The following is a 25,411-nucleotide window of genomic DNA, read 5'->3' as shown; positions in this document are numbered from 1 at the left end:
GGAGCAATGGCTCCTCTTGCAGCCAAATATGTATTTTCCTGCCATAGCCTGAGGGACACTGAATAATAACATCTGCATAGTAAACAGTAACTTACTTATTATTACTATTATTGTGATTACTATAATTATTAATGTTTATCATCCCAAATATGGGTGGTAATGGTAGTGATAACAGTTTAGTGATGGTAGTAGTAGTCGTAGTAATGATGATTGTAGTTGTAGTACTGATATAAAGAAGAAGATGACCGTTATTTAGTTATAAGTTAGTTATAGTTTCATTTTCCATAATTTTATTTTATATTTATTACATTTCTACTATTGACTGTTACCATTTTATTGTATTTATTTTTGTATTATTATTTACTACCATTTTATATTATTATTTGCTATAATTTATAATTTTGTTACAATGTATATTGTATACATTGTTGCTTTGGCAATATTGACACAATGTTTTTCATGCCAATAAAGCAGCTTGAATTTGAATTTGAATTTTGTTTTCAAATGAAAATATTGGGCGAGGTGCAACTTTTTGTTCGTAGTTGAAACTTGGCATAGACCCATACTGTGTGTGTGTGTGTGTGTGTGTGTGTGTGTGTGTGTGTGTGTGTGTGTGTGTGTGTGTGTGTGTGTGTGTGTGTGTGTGTGTGTGTGTGTGTGTGTGTGTGTGTGTGTGTGTGTGAGTGTGTGTGTTTATCCTCAAAAGGAAAATTCAGGGGACATTTCGCCGGGTCCCACAATGAAAAAGGTTATTTTAGACTTAGGGGCTAGGGTTAGAAGTTAGGTTAAGGGTTTGGGGTTAGGTTAAGGTTTATGGGTTAGGGAAAATAGGATTTTGAATGGGAATCAATTGTTTGGTCCCCACTAAGATAGTAAAACAAATATGTGTGTGTGTGTGTGTGTGTATTTTGTGTGCAATTAATATGCATGTGTGTCTTATTTATGTGAGTGATTTGTAGACTGGGATACGCTCTCCTTTCTCCCTCTTTTTTACTTTTTGTTGTTGTGTTGAACTGTGAACTCCAGCTGGTTCTCATTGCAGGAAGGCGTTGGATGAGACTTGGGCCTAAGTGCATGTCTGTGTCTGTGTCAGTGTCTGTGTGTCGTACTGTCTGTACTCAGCCGTGGAGATGCATGTTTTGTAAAGCTACAGTGGTCTAGGATGTTGGGGTGTAAAAGTGGATGAAGTGTTGTCAGTGCCAGTGTGCCGCTCTCTGAATGCCGCGTCTGTACTGACTGGGGTGAGTGGCAGGGCGCTGGGTGCAGGGGGTTGATACCCTGGCAGAGAGAAGCAAGCACCAACACTGTGACCTCAATCAGATCAGATTGAGATTTCAAAGTCTCCTCCCTCCCTCCCTCTGCCCCGTCTTCATCTTTTATTCCACTTCTCTTTTCCTCTCCTTTTCTGACACATTCCCTCCCACTCTCTCATTCCCCTCCTTCTCTGTTACCGTCTCTCCCTCTATCTATTTCTCTCTCTCTCCATACTTCTCGTTTCCCTCCCCTCTGTCCCTCTGCGGCCTCCTTGGCAGGAGCTCAGCCGTTAGGTCACATGACCTCATAGCAAGTCGATTAGATCAGCCCTGAAACTGGAGCACAACACTCAGAGCCTTGGCCCCTCCCTGCCCTGCCTCCCCCAGCCCTGGACCCTCCCTGTGCAGGACTGGTCCCCCATGTCCCGGGGCCTGTGGCAGGGTGCTAAGCCCACTCCACTGCTCCTTCCCTGGGGGGCCATCTGACGCCAGCCGCCCCCCTGCACCTGCTCCAGAGGGGGTGCCGGCCAGGTGCCATGCTGCCGGCATGCTGCCCAGAAACACCCCTCCCGGCCTCTGAGGGATATGCCACTCTTGGCAGAAGCCACATGCCAGCCATGCCAGCCATGAGTAAAGACACCCGTGTACCCCGTAAACAGATCCCAATGTGCCTGTACACACACCCAATTTTACACACACTTTCACTTAAGCCGTGCCATGCCTCACACCTGCTACCCATCCCGTAAGGTGACAGAGCTGTGTGTATGTGTGTGTCCCAGACGTATCTAATAGCAGTGTGTTTGAGTCAGTAAATAAACCTTGGCCTGTGTGTTTTAAGGGAGGAGAACAGTTCTACAGGGCTGACAGATCTAGATCAGCTGATTATACTTTCTGATCAAACTTTTGGGAACACTTCAACACACCAACTAGACAAATACTTAGTGAAAGCCAGGAGAAAGGAATGCCGAAGCTTGGGGCGTGATCGCTGAGATGCCCAAGATCTGAGATGCCCAAGATGGTAAGATCATTTGTCTGTTCCGCTTTAAACAGGCCGTGCGATATTCTGAGATGGTTCTTTTTTTCTAGTTCAGTGTTCATACTCGCAGAGTGAGAAACTGACTCCCACAAAAAATGACTCATTAGCATTTTTAAACAAGACTTGTTTTGATGGTGTCATGTTTCATTATGAAGACGTTGAAATTACCAATGCAAAACAGGTATTCTGGCTGAATGACCTAATTTTGTGTGTGTGTGTGTGTGTGTGTGTGTGTGTGTGTGTGTGTGTGTGTGTGTGTGTGTTTGTGTTTGTGTTTGTGTTTTTTACACATCCGGCAATAATTCCAATGTTCAAAGCCCACAGGATGAAAGGACCGTCTGGGGTTTGTGAACTAATCTACCTGTAAGCCTTTTGACTCTAAACATTGATGGAAATGTGATTAAACACATCTAATCGAGAGAGCTCTGTATAGATATTTAATGATGATAATATGGATTCAATTACTAGGTTGTGGTGGGTGTGTAAAACACTACTGTCATTCATTTCAAATCATCAAATCAAATTCTATTGGTCACATACACATAGTTAGCAGCGAAATGAGTGTAGTGAAATGCTTGTGCTTCTAGTTCCGACAGTGCAGTAATATCTAACAAGTAATCTAACAATTCCCAAACAACTACCTAATACACACAAATCTAATGGGGGAATGAGAATATGTACATATAAGTATATGGATGAGCGATGGCCGAGCGACATAGGCAAGGTGCAGTAGATGGTATAAAATACAGTATAAACAAGTGATATGAGTAATGTAAGATATGTAAACATTATTAAGTGCCATTGTTTAAAGTGACTAGTGATCCATTTATTAAAGTGGCCAGTGATTGGGTCTCAATGTAGGCAGCAGCCTCTGAATTAGTGATTGCTGTTTAGCAGTCTGATGGCCTTGAGATAGAAGCTGTTTTTCAGTCTCTCTGTCCTAGTTTTGATGCACCTGTACTGACCTCGACCTTCTGGATGATAGCAGCATGAACAGGCAGTGGCTCGGGTGGTTGTTGTCCTTGATGATCTTTTTGGCCTTCCTGTGACATCGGGTTCTGTAGCTGTCATGGAGGGCAGGTAGTTTGCCCCCGGTGATGCGTTGTAAAGACTGCAACACCCTACGGAGAGCCTTGCGGTTGAGGGCGGTGCAGTTGTAATACAGCCCGACAGGATGCTCTCGATTGTGCATCTGTAAACATTTGCCAATGTTTTGGGTGATAAGCCAAATTTCTTCAGCCTCCTGAGGTTGAAGAGGCGCTGTTGCGCCTTCTTCACCACACTGTGTGGGTGGACCATTTCAGTTTGTCTATGATGTGTACACCAAGGAACTTAAAATGTTCCACATGTTACAGTGTTGTCTACACTTGATTTCTTTAAAATGGAGTTTGCCCCTCTGGGCCACCATAGTTGTCTCTCTCGCTTTCAGAGCAGAGGTGCCATTTCTTGTCATTGTCGTTTCACCTCTATGATAACACCCTCCCGCCCCTTCGCTGTCAAGAGTGCACCCTTAACACATACTGACCTCGCCCCCTTGTATGTCTTTGTCTCCATAGCAACAGGGAGCCCCAGACCCCGGAGATGAATAAGCTGCGTCAGAGCCTGCGCAGGAAGAAGCCCACCTACGTGCCGGAGGCCAGTAGACCCCACCAGTGGCAGGCAGACGAGGAGGCCGTGCGCAAGGGCAAATGCAACTTCCCTGTCAGGGTAAGACTGAGACCCCTGTCCTGGGACCTGATCTTAAGCTGACTCTTAACTAAACCTCAACCTAACTCTTATCACTCTTAATCTTTTGGTTCAAAATATTGAGGTATAAGATTCAATTGGCATACTATCTGGGACAACAGGGAAGGAAGTTATATTTCGTCTTACAAAACTTGCCTAACTCTAGCCTTAGATCTAACTTAGTTCTGACTTTTACTCTTATCCTAACTCTTATCCAGACCACGAGAAACAATATTCTCTGGTCTGATGAAACCAAGTTGAACCCTTTGGTCTGAATGCCATACGTCATGCCTGGAGGAAACCTGCCACCATTCCTATGGTGAAGCATGGTGGTGGCAATATCATGCTGTGGGGATGTTTTTCAGTGGCAGGGACTGGGAGACTACTTAGGATTGAGGCAAAGATGAACGGAGCAAAGTACAGAGAGATCCTTGATGAAAACCTCATCCATAGTGCTCAGGTCCTCAGACTGGGGTGAAGGTTCACCTTCCTACAGGACAACGGCCTTAAGCACACAGCCAAGTCAACTCAGGAGTGGCTTCGGGACAAGCCTCTGAATGTCCTTGAGTGGATCTGCAGAGAAGCATAGGAGAAACTCCCCAACTCTGCCAAGCTTGTATCGTCATATCCAAGAAGACTTGATTTTGTAATCACTGCCAAAGGTGCTTCAACAAAGTACTGAGTAAAGGGTCTGGCAAAAAAAATCTAAAAACCTGTTTTTGCTTTGTCTTTATGGGGTATTGTGTGTAGATTGATGAGGGGGGGAAAACGATTTAATCCATTTTAGAATGAGGTTGTAACGTAACAAAATGTGGAAAAACTCAAGGGGTGCGAATACTTTCCGAAGCCCATTGGAGATATACCCTTCAGTTTCTCCAGGACCTGTGACTTTCTTTGGGACCTTCATCCATAGACAGGGTTGAGCAGATTTCACAGGTCTCTGAATCTGAGGTTAGGATACATAGAAATTAGACTAGGACTTGTTTCATTATTCTCAAGTCGTATAACATTTGATATTTCGTTGGAATTGTGTTTTTGTATTGTCATAGTTCTCTCTTTGGGACTGGAAATCTGTTCATTAGCTAACGAGCTTAGCTACTAGCTAGGTAGCTAATGTTGTTGTTTTTAGCAGATCAAGCTAACGTTTGTGTCATAAAAAAATATATATATATTGGATGTCTGTCTCTCCTATTTATATGTAGCAAGCTAGCTAGCTATCTGACGTTACCTGGAATAGATGGTTAACTTGATAAACATCTTGCCTGTGTGCTGCACATAATCCCAGTGCCACCACCTCCTGCTGCTAGCATTACTATCCATGCAGGAAATGCAGCCCGCTGCGATGCTTCTTTGGGAAATCTATAAACATTAATTTAAAAAACTAGATGAAACACTGGTTGCCAGGGCCATCCCACATGCAAATACTATGGTCAAAATGCTAATTGTAACCTTGAGAAAACCACTAGACCAGGGGTCTCCAACTTTTGTCTAGCATGAGAGATACTTTAAAAAAATATTGCAAGCTACTATTTTTTATAGCATTTAAATAGGCACATTCTTCTCTTCTACTCTACCCTGCAACTCATCCCTCTGTCCTTAGTGTACAATAGATGTCATTATAGCTGGTAAAATAGTCATTAATATACATTATCAAAATGATATTTTCTATTTTCCTGAATTCTGTTTTTGCTGGTTTATTTTTCCTGGTGTAGAATTTTTTTAAACTTTTTTACTCTCAAAAGTACAATTATTCATAGAGAAACAACGAAAATTGATCTTCTGAGTCCATGCTTAAATCAATGCTTAAATCACATCAGATTACATTTTTTTTAGGTAAACAAAGATTTTTGAGTGTAATTCCTTTTTAATTGTGCATCTAGCAAGAGAGGAATGTGTTGGCACAGAGTTTCTAAACCCAAAGGCGCAACTTCGTAAGACTTACAGGAAAGCTTGCGAAATAGATCAAACAGACCAGGCCAAGGTTTGGAGTTTGAGAAGTAAATGAGAGAAGTGCTTCCTTATTTGTTAATTTTCTCAACATCTAAAGGCACAACCTACATTCGAGACAATGTCTTAAGTAGTTGAACATGTTATTACTCCAACCTCGTGATTGACAAACTGACACGTTTTCATTTTGGTCAATAAACCACTTTATATCAAATGAGTGCCTTCCGTTTCACAGCCTGCACATGCGCAGTTCGGCGTGAGACGACCGTTTGACCCGATGACCTGTTTCTATGCAAGAGCTTAGCTAGCCATTGTCGCCATGACATCACCTACTAGTGTGATCAGGGAGTTCTATTGGAAAAGCAGTTTTAGCCTATCTTCATTCTGTACTCTCTCATCCAGGTGAAGCTGGTTGAGAGAATGCCAAGAGTGTGCAAAGCTGTCATCAAAGCAGAGGGTGGCTACTTTGAAGAATCTTAAATATAAAATATATTTTGATTTGTTTAACACTTTTTTGGTTACTACATGATTCCATATGTGTTATTTCATAGTTTTGATGTCTTCACTATTATTCTACAATGTAGAAAAAAGTAAAAATAAAGAAAAACCCTTGAATGAGTAGGTGTCCAAACATTTGACTGGTACTGTAATTCTGTCAGGTAAGCCTACTTTGCAGTTACCATTTAATTGAGAAGGTTATTGGGGAGTCTGTCTGTCTACCCACAAGATGGTTATCATTAGCATCGCTAACTGGCTACATGGAGTGATAAACAAACACGCACACAAAACAGACAGTTGGTAAATATTGCTGGAAATTCATTGGCAGATATTAGGGTGGGGAAATGTGAATGTGGCTTTGATTGGATAGTAGCCGGGAGCTTTATGTTTATGACAGTTTGTAATGGAACAAATGAAAAAAATGCAGGTACTTTCATAATTGCTTGGCGAGCTTCTGTTAGCTCGCGGTCTACCCCTGAAGTATACTAAGTACACTAGCTTAGCTAGCTAGCTGTTTACAGCCGTGATGGAACAGCGGTTGTTTACAAACGCATCGGAAGTTCTTTGGGACCTCTTCAAAAAGCTGTTAAAAAGGTCTATACAAATTCAAGTTTATTGGTCGCGTACGGTAGCGAAATGTTTATAGAACAAGGCGACCATGTCTGTCGGTGCCATCTTGCCTCAAGAGCATAGCAGCAGTTGTTTGGAGCACATAGCAGCAGTGTTTGTAGGCAGGCCAAAGTCTACACAAGGTGTCTCTCTCTGTTTCTCTCTCTCTCTCTTTCTCGCTCCCTTTATTTCTCTCTCTATCTCCCTCTCGCCAATGTTCCCTCTAAACTGCGCGTGGGTACGCAGCACCCCTGGACTGCTGCACAGAATAAATATCAGCCTGCGCAGAGAAGCACAAGATTGAACTTCACTCAGCTTTCTAGAGTTTTCCCCGTCAGTTAACACTATCAACGGTTCCCTTTACTGTGGGAATTGTGATCGAATCAACAAAATATTAGCCACTTTCAATGCAACATACCGAAACAAAACAAACTATGCAATACTTAGTATGCAAAATTAACTATATAAGATATTTTGTTGTAGTCAGAACACATCAGAGTAGGATTCTATTGCAATGACACCACTACTCAGCCCGTACTCTACACAGACCGGTGCGCCATATCCAATCAAAGCTGCAGTAGCCTACTGTATATGCAAATAGACCATTGCCATATATGGATTTGTGCCATTCACTTTGAACTGGACTGTGTTTACAGCATCAGCGGTTGTGGGTAGATGCGCTTGTTTTGAGATCAAAGTGAGAGCTACATGTGTACATTTGTTCATATCCTTTGCTAGTTAGTGAGTTATTACCCCAGTTATAGATCCTTTGTAGTCAGCAATGGGGGAGTGATTGCTTCCTACAAGAACACAAAACGTGTGTATTTCTAGACAGCTTTTTTTGGGTCTAAAATGGCAGTGTTGTATTTTGAGAAAGCTTATTCAAGCCTAAGTAGGCAATAGGCAGAGGGTAGCATCATTTGTCTAATTCTCGGTAATAATGGTATGGGAGTAATGCTGGTTTTATTTTGTAAAGTGGTTTCTTGCATCAAACAACACAACAACATGTTCAGTCACCTCCTTGTCTGAAGGACACGTTGATAAACAGGTTCATGTCAAGCCCTGCATGTTTTTTTCAAAAGCTTTATGTAATGTAGGCCTACATTGAACACCACTCATTGGCTGCTACTGTAGGCTGAATGTAGAACAGCTATTTCCATGTTAAAATGTTATTGTATGCGTTTTCTCCATTGTTAGGCCTACATTATGAGAGCCACAGAAGCTTACTTGACCACTGTTAAAACTAACTTAAAGTGGGTAGAGCCTCAGTGTTCACAGCAAAAGCACGCCGGAAGTTGCACAAAGTTGCACAATGTTCAAATTTGAGCTCAGCAGAACTGAAATTTGCTCAGTGATGAAACAATTTTGAGAGAACATTGCCTGTCTCTCTCTCTCTCTCTCTCTCTCTCTCTCTCTCTCTCTCTCTCTCTCTCTCTCTCTCTCTCTCTCTCTCTCTCTCTCTCTCTCTCATTTTCTCTGTCCACTTTCACTCAGCCACACAACTCTAAATGGGCTAAATAAAGACTCACTTTCAAACTGTATTTGAGACAGCTTTTCTGTATGTTTTTCACTCTGCTGGCTTGGCTCAGAGGAATGGGTTTGTATTTTACAAAAAAAAGCTCTGGCAACCTAATTGTCTCTCCAAGGGCCTCCGATGCGCCACAGGGAACTCTGTGGGACAGGAAATCTAATCCCGTAAAAGGTCTCTTATCCTCCCTCATTCATCCTCATTATTGGCAACTAACACGGTCTGGTAGCTCACTTTGGAATGGAAGGACTTACACTATTTTGTGATAATGTGAATGCAGAGGGTATTAAATAGATTGCATAGGTTACTTGGGCATATTTGTGTGTTCACGCAGTTTGTATGAATCTTCATAATAGCCTTTGCGTCTCCCTCTCGGTTTTAACATTTTCTCTCTCTTTCTGTTGTTGTTTCTATCCCTCTCTCTCTCTCTGTAGTACCTGGGTCTAGTGGAGGTGGAGGAATCCAGAGGGATGCATGTGTGTGAGGAGGCTGTCAAAAAGCTCAAAATTGTAAGTATCCCTCCACTCTAAACCCCTTCAGGTCCCTCTGTTGTATTGTTGTATTTCTGTTTACGTAGGCAGCCATGTTTTGTTGTATAGGCAGGTATTCTTATCCTGGTGGAGTTATCAACTCATTATAAGATATCCTGCACCGTGCACGTATGCAGTAGTTCAACACGCACACACGCACCGATACCACTGCAGTCTCCTGCTCCCTCTTGAGATTTTTTCAGCTTTTTTCACCCGTTTAGATTTTTTCCTTCCAATTCCCTTTTTTCTCCTTACTCACCTCTTACATCTTATCCCCAGATCCATATCTCCTCTCCTCTTCTGCCCTCTACCTACCTCTATTTTGTCTTTAAGCTCAGCCCAATCTTACCCCAAGCATCTGCATTTAATTCCTAATCTAAGCCCCTTGCTCCTTCTCCTGGTGGGGCTGAGCCCTCCTTAGTCTCAGTAATGAGCTCAGCTACTCAGACCTGACCATCCCCGTACCACAGCTTTAGAACAGCCGCCCGCCACTCGGCCCTCTGGGAAGGCAGAGTCGCCCAGGCCGTGCGAACAGTGTGACACAGAACAGGCCGGGTCACACAAGCACAAGCTGCAAACAGCGAGAAAGCGACCATAGCATGTGCTACTGCCCGGGCCAGTGCTGCTGAGAAGCCTGGTATACTAGACAGGGTCTTGGGGATAGGGTGGCATGCAGTCAGAGTGGGGTCAGGAAGTAGGGGACACCCCCCTGTCAGCTCCCAGGCTCTCCCGACCTCGGGGCTCTGTCTGTGGGGAAGGAGTTGGGAGAGCAGGCCTAGACCCATGGAGAAGCCTGGATGGCTCCGGTGTTTCACTGTTTTGTTTGTTTTCCCAGCCTGACCCTTTTTTTCTCATCGTCTTTCATGGGCTTTGTCCACTGCTCAGCAGGGTAGTTGTGTGTGTGTGTGTGTGTGTGTGCACTCTAGCGTGTGTGTATCTCTTCTATCCTTTAGCCTTCATCAGCAAGTCTGCTGCACCCCTGTCATCTCCTTTGTCACTTTTCTTTTGCCTATAAACACACTCAGTTCCCTCTCTCTCCTGCTATTTCTCTTTCTCTCTCCAATCTGCAGTATAGTGATTGGCTGTGATTCTGGCTGGTAGTCAGGGAGCAACTCGTAGCTTCTCTCGGAGGCTCTCCTCCTCTTCCTCTCCCACTACCTCTCCATCGCTTTACCTTGTTTTTCACACGCTCCTCTATGCTTCACATCGTGCTCCTCCACCTCTCCTCTAGTTCAGCTCTCTCACTGCCTCAACTCTTCCTTCCCCTCTCCCACTCTCCCCTCGCGCTTTCTCTTTGGGATTATGCAAAATACTGACGCTTCATCGGTTTGCCACGCTTTTCAAAGTCATTTCCTGCAGCGCTCTCAGTCTCCCTCATCTCGCTCTTTCTCCTTCTCTCGCACGCACGCAAACACGCACGCACACACGCACGCACGCACACACACACACACACACACAAATCTCAGCCCCTCAGCAGGAATACTGCTCTCCCAGCTACCCTCATATTTTGATGGTATTTTTAGCCTGGCCTTGTTCTGGTGCCCCCTGCTGAATAGATAGAGAGGCTTGTGAAGTGAGACAGCCAGCTGGCTTCCCTCAGTAGGATACCCGCCTCTATTTCTCTTTATCTACTGCCTCCTACAGAGAAACAGAACAACTGGGACATGCATTCCACTATTGCCACTTGAGGACAATGAAAACCCTTAGATCCACTATACAGCCATATGTTTTAGGCCTCTGGTGATCTGACTGCACCGGTCCTGCAGCATCAGTCAGATAAATTCACAATTGATGATGCCAGGCCAGAGTGATAGAATGGCCCTGTGGTGTGAGTGTGTTGGATGAGAGTGGTGCTCTCTCTCTCCCTCGCTCTCGCTCTCTCTCGCTCTCCCCCTCCCTCAATCCCTCCCTCCCAATACAATTAAATTTGAATTACTTTATTGTTATGATGTAACAATGTACATATTGCCAAAGCGTACTTTGGAAATGAAGTGATTCATTAATTTTTTATATTAACACAATCAAAATAATAATAATTAAGATTGTTAACCGGACAATCAGTAACAACAATAACAATAACAATGGCATAGAGGACATGTGCAGGTTGGTTGGTCTGTCAGACACTGTGCCTCATCTTATGGCAAGCAGCAGTGTAGTGCGCTGTTCACCCACAGTTCTCTGTGTCCTCGCCCAACCGGACTGGTAGCCTGTCCTCATCAGAGAGGTCATTGAAACCTTAAATAAGGGTTTCACATTTGGTTAAATGACACTGTAATTGTTTTACACTTTATTTTGTACATTTTGTCAGGAAATGCCGCTCTGTCTCGAGTTCTGCTGGGGTGCAGTGGTTGCACAGCCTTTCCTCTATGGGGAGCCAGGTTTTCCTGTGTCTACCCTCCTCAATGGCAAGGCCGCGCTTACTAAGCCTGTACTTTGTCAAGGTTTTTCTATGGTTTTGATCAGTAACCATGGCCAAATAGTTTGTCATGGTGTACTATTGATTTAGGGTCAGATAGCACAGCATTTTGCTTTGTGCTTGTGTTTCCCAATAGGTCATGTAGTCTTGTTTAGACTGTGTTGTAATTTGATTTATTCTGATTGATTGGATGTTCTGGTCCTGAGGCGTCAGTGTGTTAGTAGAACAGGTTTGTGAACTCAGCCCCAGGACTCTTGGCATTGCAGAGTCTGGTAATAATATGTGAGGGGGTCACTGTATTTTAGATGTTTCCAAAACGTAATTGCTATTTTTTAGTTTTTATTATTCAGTGGATATTGGCCTAATTCTGCCCTGCATGCGTTGTTTGTAGTTTTCCTCTGGACATGTAAGAGAATCTTAAAGAACTATGCATGCAGTGTTTGTTCCATTGGGTGAAATCTTGTTTTGCAAGTGGACCCCACACCTCGCTGCCATTAAGTGCAATGAGACATTCAATTTGTTTTAGACAAATGTGAATTGGTATTTCAATAGGTTTTTTTTTTAATGGCGTAGAATGCCCTGTGTACTTTCTCTCTCAGTTCATTTACTGTCTCATTTAGGTGTCCAGTTGAGCTTATTTTTAAACCTAAGTAATTGTAGTGTGTGCAGTACTCTGTATTTTCTACCAATTGAAAACTTTGGTCTTATTCCCTGAGATCTGGATCTTCTCTGGAAAATAATTAGGGCCCAGGTTTGGCAGTACTGCTCTAGCAGGTCCAGGCTCTGCTGTAGGTCATGTGCTGTGGGTGACAGCAGCCACAGGTCATCTGCGAATACCAGGCATTTAACCTCTGAATTGTGGAGATTTAGACCAGAGGCTGAGGATTTTTCTATAATATTGGCCAATTCTTTGATGTAAATATTGAGGAACGCGGGGCTGACATTGCAACCCTGTTGAAGGCCTCGTACCTGGTTAAAGAATTGTATTTTTTTCTTGCTCATTTTGATAATACTCGTATAGCAATTGAATTATGTTATATGTTACCCCCTACACCACTTTCATTAACTTTTAGAACAGTCCTGTATGCCAAAATAGAATCAAATGCTTTTTGGAAGTCAATAAAGCAAGCATACATTTTTGTCTTATTGTGGTGGAGATGTTTATCTATCAGGGGGTGTAGGGTGGAAATATGATCAGCTGTGCGATGTTTTGGTATAAATCCAATTATTGAGGAAGTTTATAACTCTTACATTTATAATACTGCAGAAAACCTATTTTTTCCTCTCTTTTCTCTCACTCTCTCTCTCTCCCTATCTCTTTCCCTATCTCTCTTTCCCTCTCTCACTTTCTCTCTCTCTCCCTATCTTGGTCTCTCTCCACAGAGTGGCAAGAAGACAGTGAAAGCAGTGCTGTGGGTTTCAGCAGACGGTCTCAGAGTGGTGGATGACAAAACCAAGGTAAGAGTGTGCCTGCAGGGCTGTTTGCATAAAAGTGTGTGCTAATCATACATACAAACATACAAAGTCTGCTTCCAGATGTCAACAGTGACTAAACATGAAACAGCAGCCTGGGACCATAGATACCCCTGCTGGTGGTCTCTATCTCAGTAAGTCCAGAGTTCGTATGACAGAGCAAGTGTACAGATGTAGGATCATAATTTGATCACTCTGATGCAGGATAACTTTCCTGCAATGCTGGACATTTGAAATGTGTAGTGCATTTGAAGTTTAAAAAGGCTTCTGAAGTTTGTAATGTCCACATGGAAATCTTTCAACTCCTACAAACATTTCCATAACAATAATCCACATAATAATTCCCATTTCTGGTTGCTGCAGGATCATTTTTATGCCGTAGCAAACTGCCTCAAATTAAGATCCTACATCTGTAGTAGGTAAAGTGTGTTGGAAAGACAAAGAAAGAAAACTGCTCAGCAGGAGAGAAGCTGGCACTCCCCCTCTACCCTCCCCCTACTCCCCCGTTCGTCTTTTACTCTCCCCCTCTACCCTCCCCCTACTCCCCTGTTCGTCTTTTCCTCTCCCCCTCTACCCTCCCCCTACTCCCCGTTCGTCTTTTACTCTCCCCCCTCTACCCTTCACCTTCACCACCCTTTCGGCTGCTACTCTCCCCCCTCTCGTTACCCACACTGCAGGTCTCTCTCTACCCCAGCACTTTCCCAGGTCACCTGCCATTCTCAGTCTGGGCTGAGATTGATGATGTCACTCTTCACACTCAGAGCACAAGGACCATACCTCGTGCCTGTCCCGATGACTGTGTTTATCCTCGCTGGCCAGATTAGACTTACTTTAGGCCGGACTGCTGAGTTTTCACACTTGACATTTAAAATGTAAATATATTGACAGCATGACTTGAATTTGACATCAAATTCGTACTTTGGCCTCAGACAGAGCCTGACTGTAAATTCCAGTTCTGTTCTTCCTCCTTCTCTCCGTTCTCTCTTGTGCACTCTCCCTCATGGATTTAAAAGGAATGGATTGGGGCAAGGAACTTCCTCCAGCCAACGTTTTCACCAGTCCGATGCTTTTATATACTTGGATGTCAAAGGGGGCTTTGGGGAGGGAGACACAGCACACACACACACATAACATTTGATTTGACACACACACAAAGAAACACACATGCACACCTCAGTACAGGACTGTCTGGCCTCCAGGGGCCCCTATTGCGAGTGCAATTACCCACGTTTCTTGTCAGGCCAGAGAAAAAAAAGGGGGGAGAAACAGTCCCATTAAGCAGTCTTTTTTGTTTCCTGTGTGGCAGTAGACAAATGGACCCCCCATCCCCCCTCAGCATCCCTCTACCTCCCCTCTTTATTGTAACCCCCTACCTCACTGAGTCAGCACAGTCTCCTAAAGACCCTCCCCTCCCTCCCTCTCCCGGTCCACTTAAAGTCAGCGTTAAAGAACACCACCGCCACAGAGAAAGAAAGCCCCCTCTCCCTCCGCCTCTGTATCTGACCCATGTGACATGACTCAGCACTGTGCCCCCTTTCAGTTTTTCAGTGACATGCCTATGAGTGATCCCACAGTGCTATCCCCCTCACCTCCACCCACCCAGAGGAAACCCACTCCAGCGCTCGCACACACACATAACCAGACGTTCACTTCCACCACCAGCCTTTCTTCATCTACTAATTGGCTCTGAATGAATAGACTGTTATTTATTGCTTGCCCGCTTCATTCATCCCTCTCTTCCTATTCCCAGATGAAGAGTGGAAGGAAGTCCCTAGATGAGTGTGAGCCCCGTTTACCTTTCATCTCTTGTTTCCCACTCCTTCCACTCTGACTCAAAGGGTGTCGGGAGCCCAGGGGCCACTAGTGGCATGGGGGGGGGGGGGGGGGGGCCTTCCTCACCTGATAGTTCCCTATGGTCACCAGCCGAAACTCCTGAATGAGCCTGATACAGATTCTGGAACAAGAGAAAAACAATGTCTTACATCATGTTTACATCATGTTTTACATCATATTTTACATAATGTCTTACATCATATTTTACGTCATGTCTTACATCATATTTTATATCATGTCTTACATCATGTTTTACATCATGTTTTACATAATGTCTTACATCATATTTTACGTCATGTCTTACATCATATTTTACATCATGTTTACATCATGTTTGCATCATGTTTTACATCATGTTTTATATCATATCTTACATCATAATTTACATAATGTCTTACATCATATTTTACGTCATGTCTTACATCATATTTTACATCATGTTTACATCATGTTTGCATCATGTTTTACATCATGTTTTATATCATATCTTACATCATAATTGACATAATGTCTTACATCATATTTTACGTCATGTCTTACATCATATTTTACGTCATGTCTTACATCATATTTTACGTCATGTCTAACATCATATTTGCATAATGTTTTACATCATATTTTACGTCATGTCTTACATCATGTTTGCATAATGTTTTACATCATATTTTACATCATGTCTTACATCATGTTTGCATAATGTTTTACATCATATTTTACATAATGTCTTACATCATGTTTACATAATGTCTTACATCATATTTTACGTCATGTCTAACATCATATTTTACATCATGTTACATCATGTTTGCATCATGTTTTACATCATGTCTTACATCATATTTTACATCATGTTTACATCATATTTTACATGTCTTACATCATGTTTTACATCCTGTTTTAGATCATGTTTACATCGTGTTTTACATAATGTTTTAGATCATGTTTACATCATGTTTTACATCATGTTTTACATCATGTTTACATCGTGTTTTACATCATGTTTTAGATCATGTTTACATCGTGTTTTACATCATGTTTACATCATGTTTACATCATGTTTTACATCATGTTTACATCATGTTTTGCATCATGTTTTACCTCATGATTTGTAGAGCTGTGAACAAGATCTAGTGCTTGAGAGTAACAAAGGTTGATTTTCGGCAGATTATCTTTCCTCACCAAATAATGACATTTGATATTTTAGTATGTGTGTTTTAATCATATGCATTCTCTATAGGCTAACATGTTATGTGTGATACGTTTCATTTATGACGTGGCAAAATCAGCCTTCTCTACAATGTAATGTCTTTGTCTTTAGGACCTCATCGTAGACCAGACCATTGAGAAGGTGTCCTTCTGCGCGCCCGACCGCAATTATGACAAGGCTTTCTCCTACATCTGCCGTGACGGCACCACACGCCGCTGGATCTGCCACTGCTTCATGGCCCTGAAGGACTCGGTGAGGGTGTGTGTGTGTGAGTGGGCCCAGGCCCAGCGACTAGTCCAATCCCCATATCGCTCACCCAGGGATTAAGATTAGGATTACTCTAGGGTTATCTCCATCTCAATTGCTTCTTTTAGCCCTATCCACTGTGACCTCCTGGCACTCTGAGACATATTTCCTACAGGGTGATAACCACTTTTATAGTCATTGCTCAAAGACATGGCTTTGGTTTGATAAAGCATTTTCCAGTATGGAAATTGACTGGCTTTAGGCTATATTCAGATTTGTCAATGTGTATGTTTCAGTATTAGTGGCCATTCACATATAATAGAGTTTTACACACATGCAAACATGCATGCGCCCACATACACACACAGGGGTGTTGAGGAGGGGTGTTGACCGGGTGTGTTGCGGTCACCAGGGAGAGCGTATGAGCCACGCCGTGGGCTGTGCCTTCGCCGCCTGTCTGGAGAGGAAGCAGCGGCGCGAGAAAGAGTGCGGCGTCACAGCCTCGTTCGACGCCAGCCGCACCTCCTTCGTGCGCGAGGGCTCGTTCCGCATGACGTCGTCCAGCCAGCAGGGGGGCGAGCGCGATGACATCACGAAGCAGCTGCAGGACAAGAAGAAAGGTATGACTCATCAGGAGACGGAGAGCAGCACAAACACACAGACAGTCACACCTGTCTCTCACATTCTAATGTATCACTGGAAAGTTCCTGGAAAGTCAAATGTGGCCTGTGTTATAGAGCTAACAGGAACAGGAGGGTTCACTCACTGTCGATGATTGTTGTTCTCCTCAATCACTCTGAAGTGTAACAACACATCTACTGTATGTTGGCTAGTAGTAACCCTTATCAGTGTTATTGGCTGTAGTGGTTACTGGTTGTAGTCCAACATTTACCCTGGTCATTGTAGTCCAACATTAACCCGGGTCATTATAGTCCAACATTAACCCTGGTCATTGTAGTCCAACATTAACCCTGGTCATTGTAGTCCAACATTTACCCTGGTCATTGTAGTCCAAGATTAACCCGGGTCATTATAGTCCAACATTAACCCGGGTCACTGTAGTCCAACATTAACCCTGGTCATTGTAGTCCAACATTTACCCTGGTCATTGTAGTCCAAGATTAACCCGGGTCATTGTAGTCCAACATTTACCCTGGTCATTGTAGTCCAAGATTAACCCTGGTCATTATAGTCCAACATTTACCCCGGTCATTGTAGTCCAAGATTAACCCTGGTCATTATAGACCAACATTTACCCTGGTCATTGTAGTCCAACATTGACCATTGTACTCTGTCTGTCTCCAGAGCCCCCGTGTACCATCCCAGCCATCCCCCCTGGCACCTCCTCACCCCCTGAGGGCTCGGCCTCGCCTGTGGGGCAGGGGGTGGAGCATGCCATCCCGCGGCGCCACGCGCCCATTGAGCAACTGGTGCGTCAGGGCTCCTTCCGGGGCTTCCCGGCCCTCAGCGGGAAGAACTCGCCGTTCAAGAGGCAGCTCTCGCTGCGCCTCAACGACCTGCCTTCCAACCTGCAGCGCAAGACCGCCGACTTCCAAAGCAAGAACCCAGGTTAGCCTCACCTGTTTATGTTAGCTTAGCTAAGTCTCTGCATTCTATGACCAAGGACAAAGAGTGGTTAGCCTCACCAGTATAGGACAACATAGTCCTGCAATGCCATCCTTCCATGTTGTGTTCATCACTCGGAGGAAGCCTGGAAATCAAGGCTAATGTCAACCAGAGCCTGGAGTTTTCCTACCTTCATGATATGACCAAGGCCAATTCAGGGCTTTTTCCTGGTCAGATCATGGGTCAGAAAAAACTCTGGACCCTTATGACAACGTATTTATTATTACACCAAAGTAGTATTTGACCAGGAACAAGTGAAGCCAGAGATTGATTGGGGTCATAATAGCAGTGGAGTTGATCATTAGTGTGTTATTAAGGATGTTGTTAATTGCTGTGGCTGATTGCTGAGTCCATGTAATGGTTATAAGTATGATAATTAGGATTCCCAGCACGGCTTTGTTCCTGCAGTAGTAAGGTAGATTAAACCACTCAGTTCTGTTGATTATAGTTATTATGAAGCTGATGGTGGCAGGCCGTGGCTTTTAATAATTAATAAACACACATTTCTGAAGGTTGCAGCACAATTGTGCCTGACATCTATTTACATTCATGTATGCAGCAGTAGCAGTGGCATAGTGTACAGAGACTCTCTCTTTCGTATAGGATCTGTACCTATTTGAATCCCACGCATGCATAGAAGACACCCACACACGCACTTAGCTAGCAATAGAAGCCACACGAGAATGAACACACGCAAGCACAGGACACATGTACACACACCCACACACACACAGTAACAGCTAATTCCACAGCTCTCTCTGTGAACAATGTGTCTATGAGCAGTCTCCACTAGACCAGTCCCTCCACATCCCCTTAAAGATGTCATGTCCACAGAGACAGCCCCCAGCCAGCCCCTCTCACAGCCATAGACCCAGAGATTGTAGTACACATTCACACACACACACACACGGATGCACACATGCATGCACACTAACACTACACTACTACACAGAGAAACCCCACAGCTGCTCCCGTCCTCTCTGAACCCTATGGGCAAATGAAATGTTCAGAAAGAGACATTACAAGGCAGTCATGAACAAAGCAGCAGGGCTCTCCAGACAGAAAGACACTCTACATCTGCACCGGGAGTCGTTCTTCTAAGCAAGGTCATATTCATTAGGCACCAAACAGAAGAAAACAGACTGAAACAGGGTGTGACTACTTAAACTTGTCCAATAAGAAATGCCCATTTTCGTTTTCGTTGCAAAAGGTTTTGCTACGGTGTGCCCTAATTAATAGGACCCAACAGAGAGACGATGCAGCAGCAGCTCCATAGGGATTACATCCACCAGTGACCCCTCTGGTTCTGATTGGCCCCACGGCTCTCTCTGCTCTCCACAGGCTTTGCTCTCTCTCTGTCAGGGACAGGTCACTGATAGGGGAATTACACACATTTTGAGCTATTTTTATCTACTTGCTATAGGTTGAGAGGTTTTCTCTGTTTTCTACACTAAGGATTTAGGCTATAGAAAATCTCATGCATGAATAACAGACTGGTCGGGTGTGTTACAGAGGAACTTTTATTTTCTGACTTTGAAGTACAAAAGATGATGAAGACCTCATAGGACCATGGGAACAGATTACTTTTCAATAAAAGGCTTAGAAATGTTAACATCCAGTGTCATGTACTTTAATCTTATATCATTATATAAGTGTATTTTTGGCCCAAGACTTTAATCTTGCCATCAAATCATCCAAAGGAAAGCCAATCCTCAACCCTTCTCCCCCTCTGTAGTCCCAGAGATGGATCTGTCCGTGTGTGGCGAGGCAGACAGCAGCATCAACGCTCTGTGCAGCCAGATCAACCATTCTTTCACCAGGCCCTCTGAGGAACTCTTCTCCAACCCCACCCCCAACGGCCTGCCAGCCTGCACTGTGCCCCCAGCCATCCCCCCTCCCCCTGCCCCCCTGCAAGGTAACTCATTGATTACCTTATCATTCTCTCTATGAGCTCTAGTCTGGCTTAACATGTAGTGTACAGCTCAACTCCAACTTTGTATTGCGTTTGTAATGTATTTGCATTGCGTTTGTAATGTATTTGTATTGTGTTTGTAATGCGTTTGTATTGTGTTTGTATTTGTAATGTTTCTAATGCTCTATTGTTTCTAATGCTTGTAAGGCTGAATTGCCTGCGAAGTGTCAGTTATCTCTAGGCCGGGATTCAGTCTGTGATGTGCTACAGTGCAGGTCACTATACAGCCGTCAATGGAGATTTTTAAAGGCCTTTTACCCAATGTTTGTGGAGGTCACATTCATGGCAAATGTTGTGCATGTCGGCTCAACCCTTTAAAGGTTTGTTGTATATATGGCACGCCTTGCATTGAATCCCGGCCCTAATCAGAAAAGGCTGCCGAATAGGGAGTGTGTGTGTCTTCTGTGCTTGTCATGGTAAAGCTGTAGAGAGATCCAGCAGCGGGGTTGATGTAGCATGTGATTGACGTGTGGTGCTCTGCTTCTCTTCCACAGCCACGTCCTCCTGGGTGCAGGCAGAGCCCCCGGTCCAGTCCCCTCCACCGGTGGTCCACAGTGGGCACAGGAGGACGCCCTCCGAGGCTGAGCGCTGGCTGGAGGAGGTGGCCCAGGCCGTCAAAGCCCAGCAACAGACCCCCAACCTGCCCCCACCACCTATCCAGCCCACCCCTGCCATTCCAGGGCCACCCATGTCAAGCACACCTATGTCATGTGTGCCCTTAATGGGGGCATCCATGCCAGGGGCAACCATGCCAGGGGTACCTGGCTCCCTGCCCACTTCCATGCAGTCCTTTCCCTTGGCGTTTGATGCCACTCCCGCGCCCGTGGGCATGTATACCCAGCCACCCATGCAGCCAGCGTTTGTACCCATGCAGGCCTACATGCCCGCCCTGGCCAACAGCATGGCGTACTCCAACGCCAGTGTGCCTGTGGTGGGCATCACGCCTTCCCAGATGGTGGCTAATGTTTTCTGCACGGCAGGCGGCTCTACCGGCGGGCCTTCCATGGGCATGGGCTCAGGGCCTAAAATGGGCACGCTCAGTGGCGGGCATCGCCACTCTTTCTCCGGCCAGCCGGGCGGGTTCCCTATGCCACCTTTTGGAGCTCATCCCACCGTCAACGGCCTCCCCCACAACATTCCCACCTCCTCCCTCGCCACCATCACGCAGAACGGCACTAGCAGCAACGGTGGCAGTAGCAGCAGCTGGCCACCGGAGAGCGCACAGCTGGCCAACCCGCCACCAGCCAATGCCCAGGAGGTTGATCGCTTCGAGGCAAAGTGGGCTGCGCTGGAGACCAAATCGCAACCCAAGGCGGCGCCCAACCCTTTCTCCAATGACTTGCAAAAGACCTTTGAGATCGAGCTTAAACTCGGTATTAACCCAGGTCAGGCCACTGCATAGACTATGATGATGCAGACCCCCAACCAGACTGAACCACTCCACTCAGCCCCCAGCCCCCTGCCCTAAATGCTTTCGCTACCCCCCTCTTAATTTTCTCCTCCTTTGTTGAGACCCTAGGGATGTAAATTGGGTCTGAACACATGATGACTGTGTATGGAGCTCCTCGCGATACATTCCATGGGATTTCTAGCAATCATGTTCTGCGTGGGGATCTATGGAGGAGCCAGAGAATATGGACACATCACAGAACACTGAGATGAGACACAGAGAAATTACGCTGATGTTACCCAAGCACAGCAAAGGCCCTGGTTGACTAGCCAATGACACGACTCGACGGTAGAGACCCCAAAGGAGGCGTCGACCAATAAGAGTGACAGTTTGACGGCCAAAATTGTTTTATTTATTATTTTTACTTAGATTTTAACCGTTTTAGTTTTACATCATTTTATTTTTCTTCATCAGTGTTCAAAGGTTGTTTCTCCCTGTATTTATTTCGTGTGGAACTGGAAAGAGGAGGGAAATAACTAGCAACTGTAACTGGCAGCGGAGGGAGCAAAGAGAGGGAGTGAGTCATGAAACCAGAGGCTGGAAATGAGTGTAAATAGCATGCTTTTTTCACCCTCTATTTCTTACCAATCCACGTATTAATTTGCTATTCAACCCAAATGAGTCACTGTTAGCTAAATCACCATGGTGACCTAACACACCTCTGTCCCAGTGCCACTCCACCTGCACGACAGACACACTAGAACCCTAGAACATTCTGGAAAGGGTTCAAATGGTCCAGATTCCAACGTGGTTGGTTGACTCTCGTTATATTCTGAAACAGAGTAGTAGTCACCCCCAGTACGAGTTTATTCAGTCAACACTACAAGGGTCTATTTGGGAATGTTGAGCCTGATGTTCAAGAGAGGCGGGAGGGAAGAGCTTGAGCACTTCGTAAGATAAAGATGGCGAGGTCGGGATAGCTTTATTTGAGAGGAACTTATGATGTTGTTTTGTCGCTGGGACTGGGTTTGAAATAGCACCCTATTTCTACATAGGGCCTTGGTCAAAAGTAGTGCCTCCCACTGGGCACAGCCGTCAATTCAACGATGGTTCAACTTCATTTAATTGAAATGACGTGGATACAACGTTGATTCAACCAGTGTGCCCAGTAGGCTGGGTCAAGCTGCACTTCTGACATAGTGGGACTACAGTCAGTTTGCAGAGGCTTCTGGATCCAGGCTCTTGTCCTGAGGCCATTGTGACAGGAAGACGTTATGGCACCTGCTGTGTGCTCTACCAGGCTGAGTAAAGATGCCTAGAGGAAGTGATGAGTCATTTACCACTTTAAACAGACTGAGGAAGGCATCCATCTTTGTAGAGGGAAAACAAAGACATGAAAGTGATACGGATAGTCGGGGAAGAGGGAAAGAAAAGGGGAAGGTGAAAGGTAGACGGAGAGATGGAGGGCATACTTACGAGAATGAGACGAGGAAGTGGACTATTGAAGGACTGTGATGAACTGAGAAAAGACGAAAGAAGAAAAATGTTACGTTAAACAGACTGGTTGTTTCATTTCTTTAATCTCCTTTCACTACTCCCAAACAAAGGTACTTCTGTTAGAATGATACTCACCATGCATTTAGAGCTCCATAGACACAAGACTTTACTGTTTGATCACATTCTCAAAAGAGGCAAGCATTTCCTTCCGTGACTTTAGTTGAAACACACAAAGACAGTAAATGTGCAGTATACTATAGCTACAATCCCATATCGGAATTTTAGCCCATTTGGCAGGACTTCCAATGGCAAGTCAAGACGGGGCAAACGCATGTGCTTCGATGGGATGCTTTGTGCTATTTGCCATTATAATGCTTTATGTACGATCCTGCCCCAAACAACAGGAGTGTATGGGGAGTGAGACGGAGTGGAACCCAGGGGACCAGTGTTATTGAATCGACATCACAACTCGACAAACAGGCTCCATCCATCCCGCTCTCCTGGTCATTAACTCCTTAGGACTCGGCCAATCAGGCTTTGCCATTTTCACGTGGCACAATACTGACTGACATCCATTTGCTTTCCCAAAGATATAAAGCAGTAGTGAGGAGCCATGCTTTTGCTCGTTTAGACAAATAGATTTTCTAAATGAATTCTCTCCCCGTCTTTTAAGAGAAAAGACATAGTCATTCATGAAATTGCTGTTTTTATTTAGTTAAATTACCCTTGTTTGCACGCCCTTTAAATTAAACTGTAGGTTAATTATGTTCAAAATAAGAACTAAATTACCTCTTAAACTTGATTGTAAACCACAGTGTAGTGATAACAAACTAGTGGAGTTTATTTTTATTCTTTATTTACAGAATTTTGTATTTAAACCTACATATTTGTATTGTAATTACATTGTACAAAGATAAATAAATAATATAATATTAAACTTGTGTTGGTGTCTGCATGTTTGCATTCTGTATCATTCTCGCCCTCCCTTTCTCCCAATGGAGGTCATGTACCTGTCTTATCCTTATCTTCACCAGTACTAGTAGATCAAATGTATCTGCACCCTGTGCCAACGGGGATGCGTGTACCATTGGCATAAAAAAGCCTCATGTATATAGTCTACTTTTAAAGATGGTCAATAGTTGAACAGCACCAGTCATTCAATTCAGTGAATTTTCTCCATAGCTGTATTTTATATCTCAAACCTACTGTATGCCCTGAAAGTCATGGTGTGAAGCGTTGAAGAATTCTCTCTCATTGTAGGCATTGACTACGCTTGCCAACTCTACCGCTGTTCACAGTACTTTCTCTGGTGTCTTGACAAAAGCTCAGGCCTCTAATGCGACCAGACAAGGCCCCTTTTCTTCCCCAAGGGCCATGAAAAAGAGGACAGCCACAGAACACTTGAGTCATTTTAGTAGTAACTCTCTCGTCATTGTCTTTCCGCTACTGCTTACTGCAGCGCTGAGGAAGAATCGGGACAACAGGAAACACAACAAAGACAGAGTTAGAATGAGGACAGGCCCCACTACTACAGAACAGTGCAAGGGAAATGGGTTGCCATGGACACAGCAGTGAAAGGGTAATTTATAAACATCCCAACACTGCCAGAGTAGGCAGAAAAAGCTCAGTACATATATAAATGAAACTGCCATAGGGAAAGAATGTTGTTGGAAATAAAAAAGCAGACTAATGTGCTCACGTAGGCCAAATCCTAGTGGTGTCTGTCTGGCCTGAGGAGAAGCTGTCATCTAAGACTTCTCACTGTTTCTATTAAGGACATGCTTAACTGCAGGGCCCATATTCATAAAGCATATCAGAGGAGAATTTTATTGTGTATTACTGCTGCTACTTTACCCCAATTCAATGTATGATCTGGGTGCATAATCACCTAAAGTCATTCTTTATATCAACTCCACAAAAAACAACACAAATGTTTATCTGCTTTCAATCTGGTGCGTCACACAGTGCTGGTAAGTGTATGACGGCAGCATGTGATATCAGAATGGTAATCAGTAACTGTGTTTGTGTAATAGCGCTAACCCAGATATTGGAATGGGCAGATAATACATTCACTGCTATTTGTTTCTAGTGTTTTAAGATTGGTGTATGGATACTGTGGCACATCTGTTTCCACTTCACATCTGTTAAATGTTGCTTTGCCACCGTTAGAATAACGTTGGGAATTGCTATGGATGTGAAATGTAAGCACTCGCACGTGACCTTTAAAGTCCTTGAGGTGAGGGAGGTGATTAGGTCGATTGATTTCATACGTTTAGACCTTGATCAGTTCAGAGTCCATTGTTCTCTTCCCTGTCGCAGGCTGCTAATCACACACACAGTCACTCAACGAGGTCATTTGAACAGATGAAAAGTGTATTTTAATATTTATTATGTTTCTTAAAGAATCTTTTATCTTCAGTATAAAAATTGTGGTTTGAAGCCTCATTGACTCCAAGCAACCTCAAAATGTCAAAACACACAGGCACACACACACACTCCGAAGGTATTCAGACCCCTTGACGTTTTCCACATTTTGTTACGTTACAGCCTTATTCTAAAATGGATTAAATAGTCCCCCCCCCCCCCCCCCCCCTCATCAATCTACACACAATACCCGATAATGAC

The 25,411-nt window shown here is 44.2% G+C and overlaps 1 protein-coding gene across 2 annotated transcripts in view; it reads left to right on the top strand.

Moving 5' to 3' along the window:
• The window catches only part of LOC110507564 (numb-like protein), a 62,004-nt gene extending 38,281 nt beyond the window's left edge, over positions 1-23,723 (top strand). For both annotated transcript variants that reach the window (XM_021587630.3, XM_036964704.2), the window contains exons 2-9: positions 3,846-3,996; positions 9,031-9,105; positions 12,926-13,000; positions 16,167-16,307; positions 16,714-16,921; positions 17,607-17,870; positions 19,663-19,842; positions 20,394-23,723. In XM_021587630.3, coding sequence (XP_021443305.1) covers positions 3,871-3,996; positions 9,031-9,105; positions 12,926-13,000; positions 16,167-16,307; positions 16,714-16,921; positions 17,607-17,870; positions 19,663-19,842; positions 20,394-21,301 — 1,977 coding nt within the window. In that variant the 5' untranslated portion in view covers positions 3,846-3,870 and the 3' untranslated portion in view covers positions 21,302-23,723. The remainder of the gene's footprint in view (positions 1-3,845; positions 3,997-9,030; positions 9,106-12,925; positions 13,001-16,166; positions 16,308-16,713; positions 16,922-17,606; positions 17,871-19,662; positions 19,843-20,393) is intronic.
• The last annotated feature ends 1,688 nt before the right edge of the window (positions 23,724-25,411 follow it).

Source organism: Oncorhynchus mykiss, chromosome 27 (genome assembly GCF_057628025.1).
Source record: "Oncorhynchus mykiss isolate SJ-2025 chromosome 27, ASM5762802v1, whole genome shotgun sequence".
NCBI classification, from domain to species: Eukaryota; Metazoa; Chordata; class Actinopteri; order Salmoniformes; family Salmonidae; genus Oncorhynchus; species Oncorhynchus mykiss.
The sequence above is the reverse complement of the archived record's forward strand: the minus strand, read 5'-3'. Positions and strand labels throughout refer to the sequence as shown.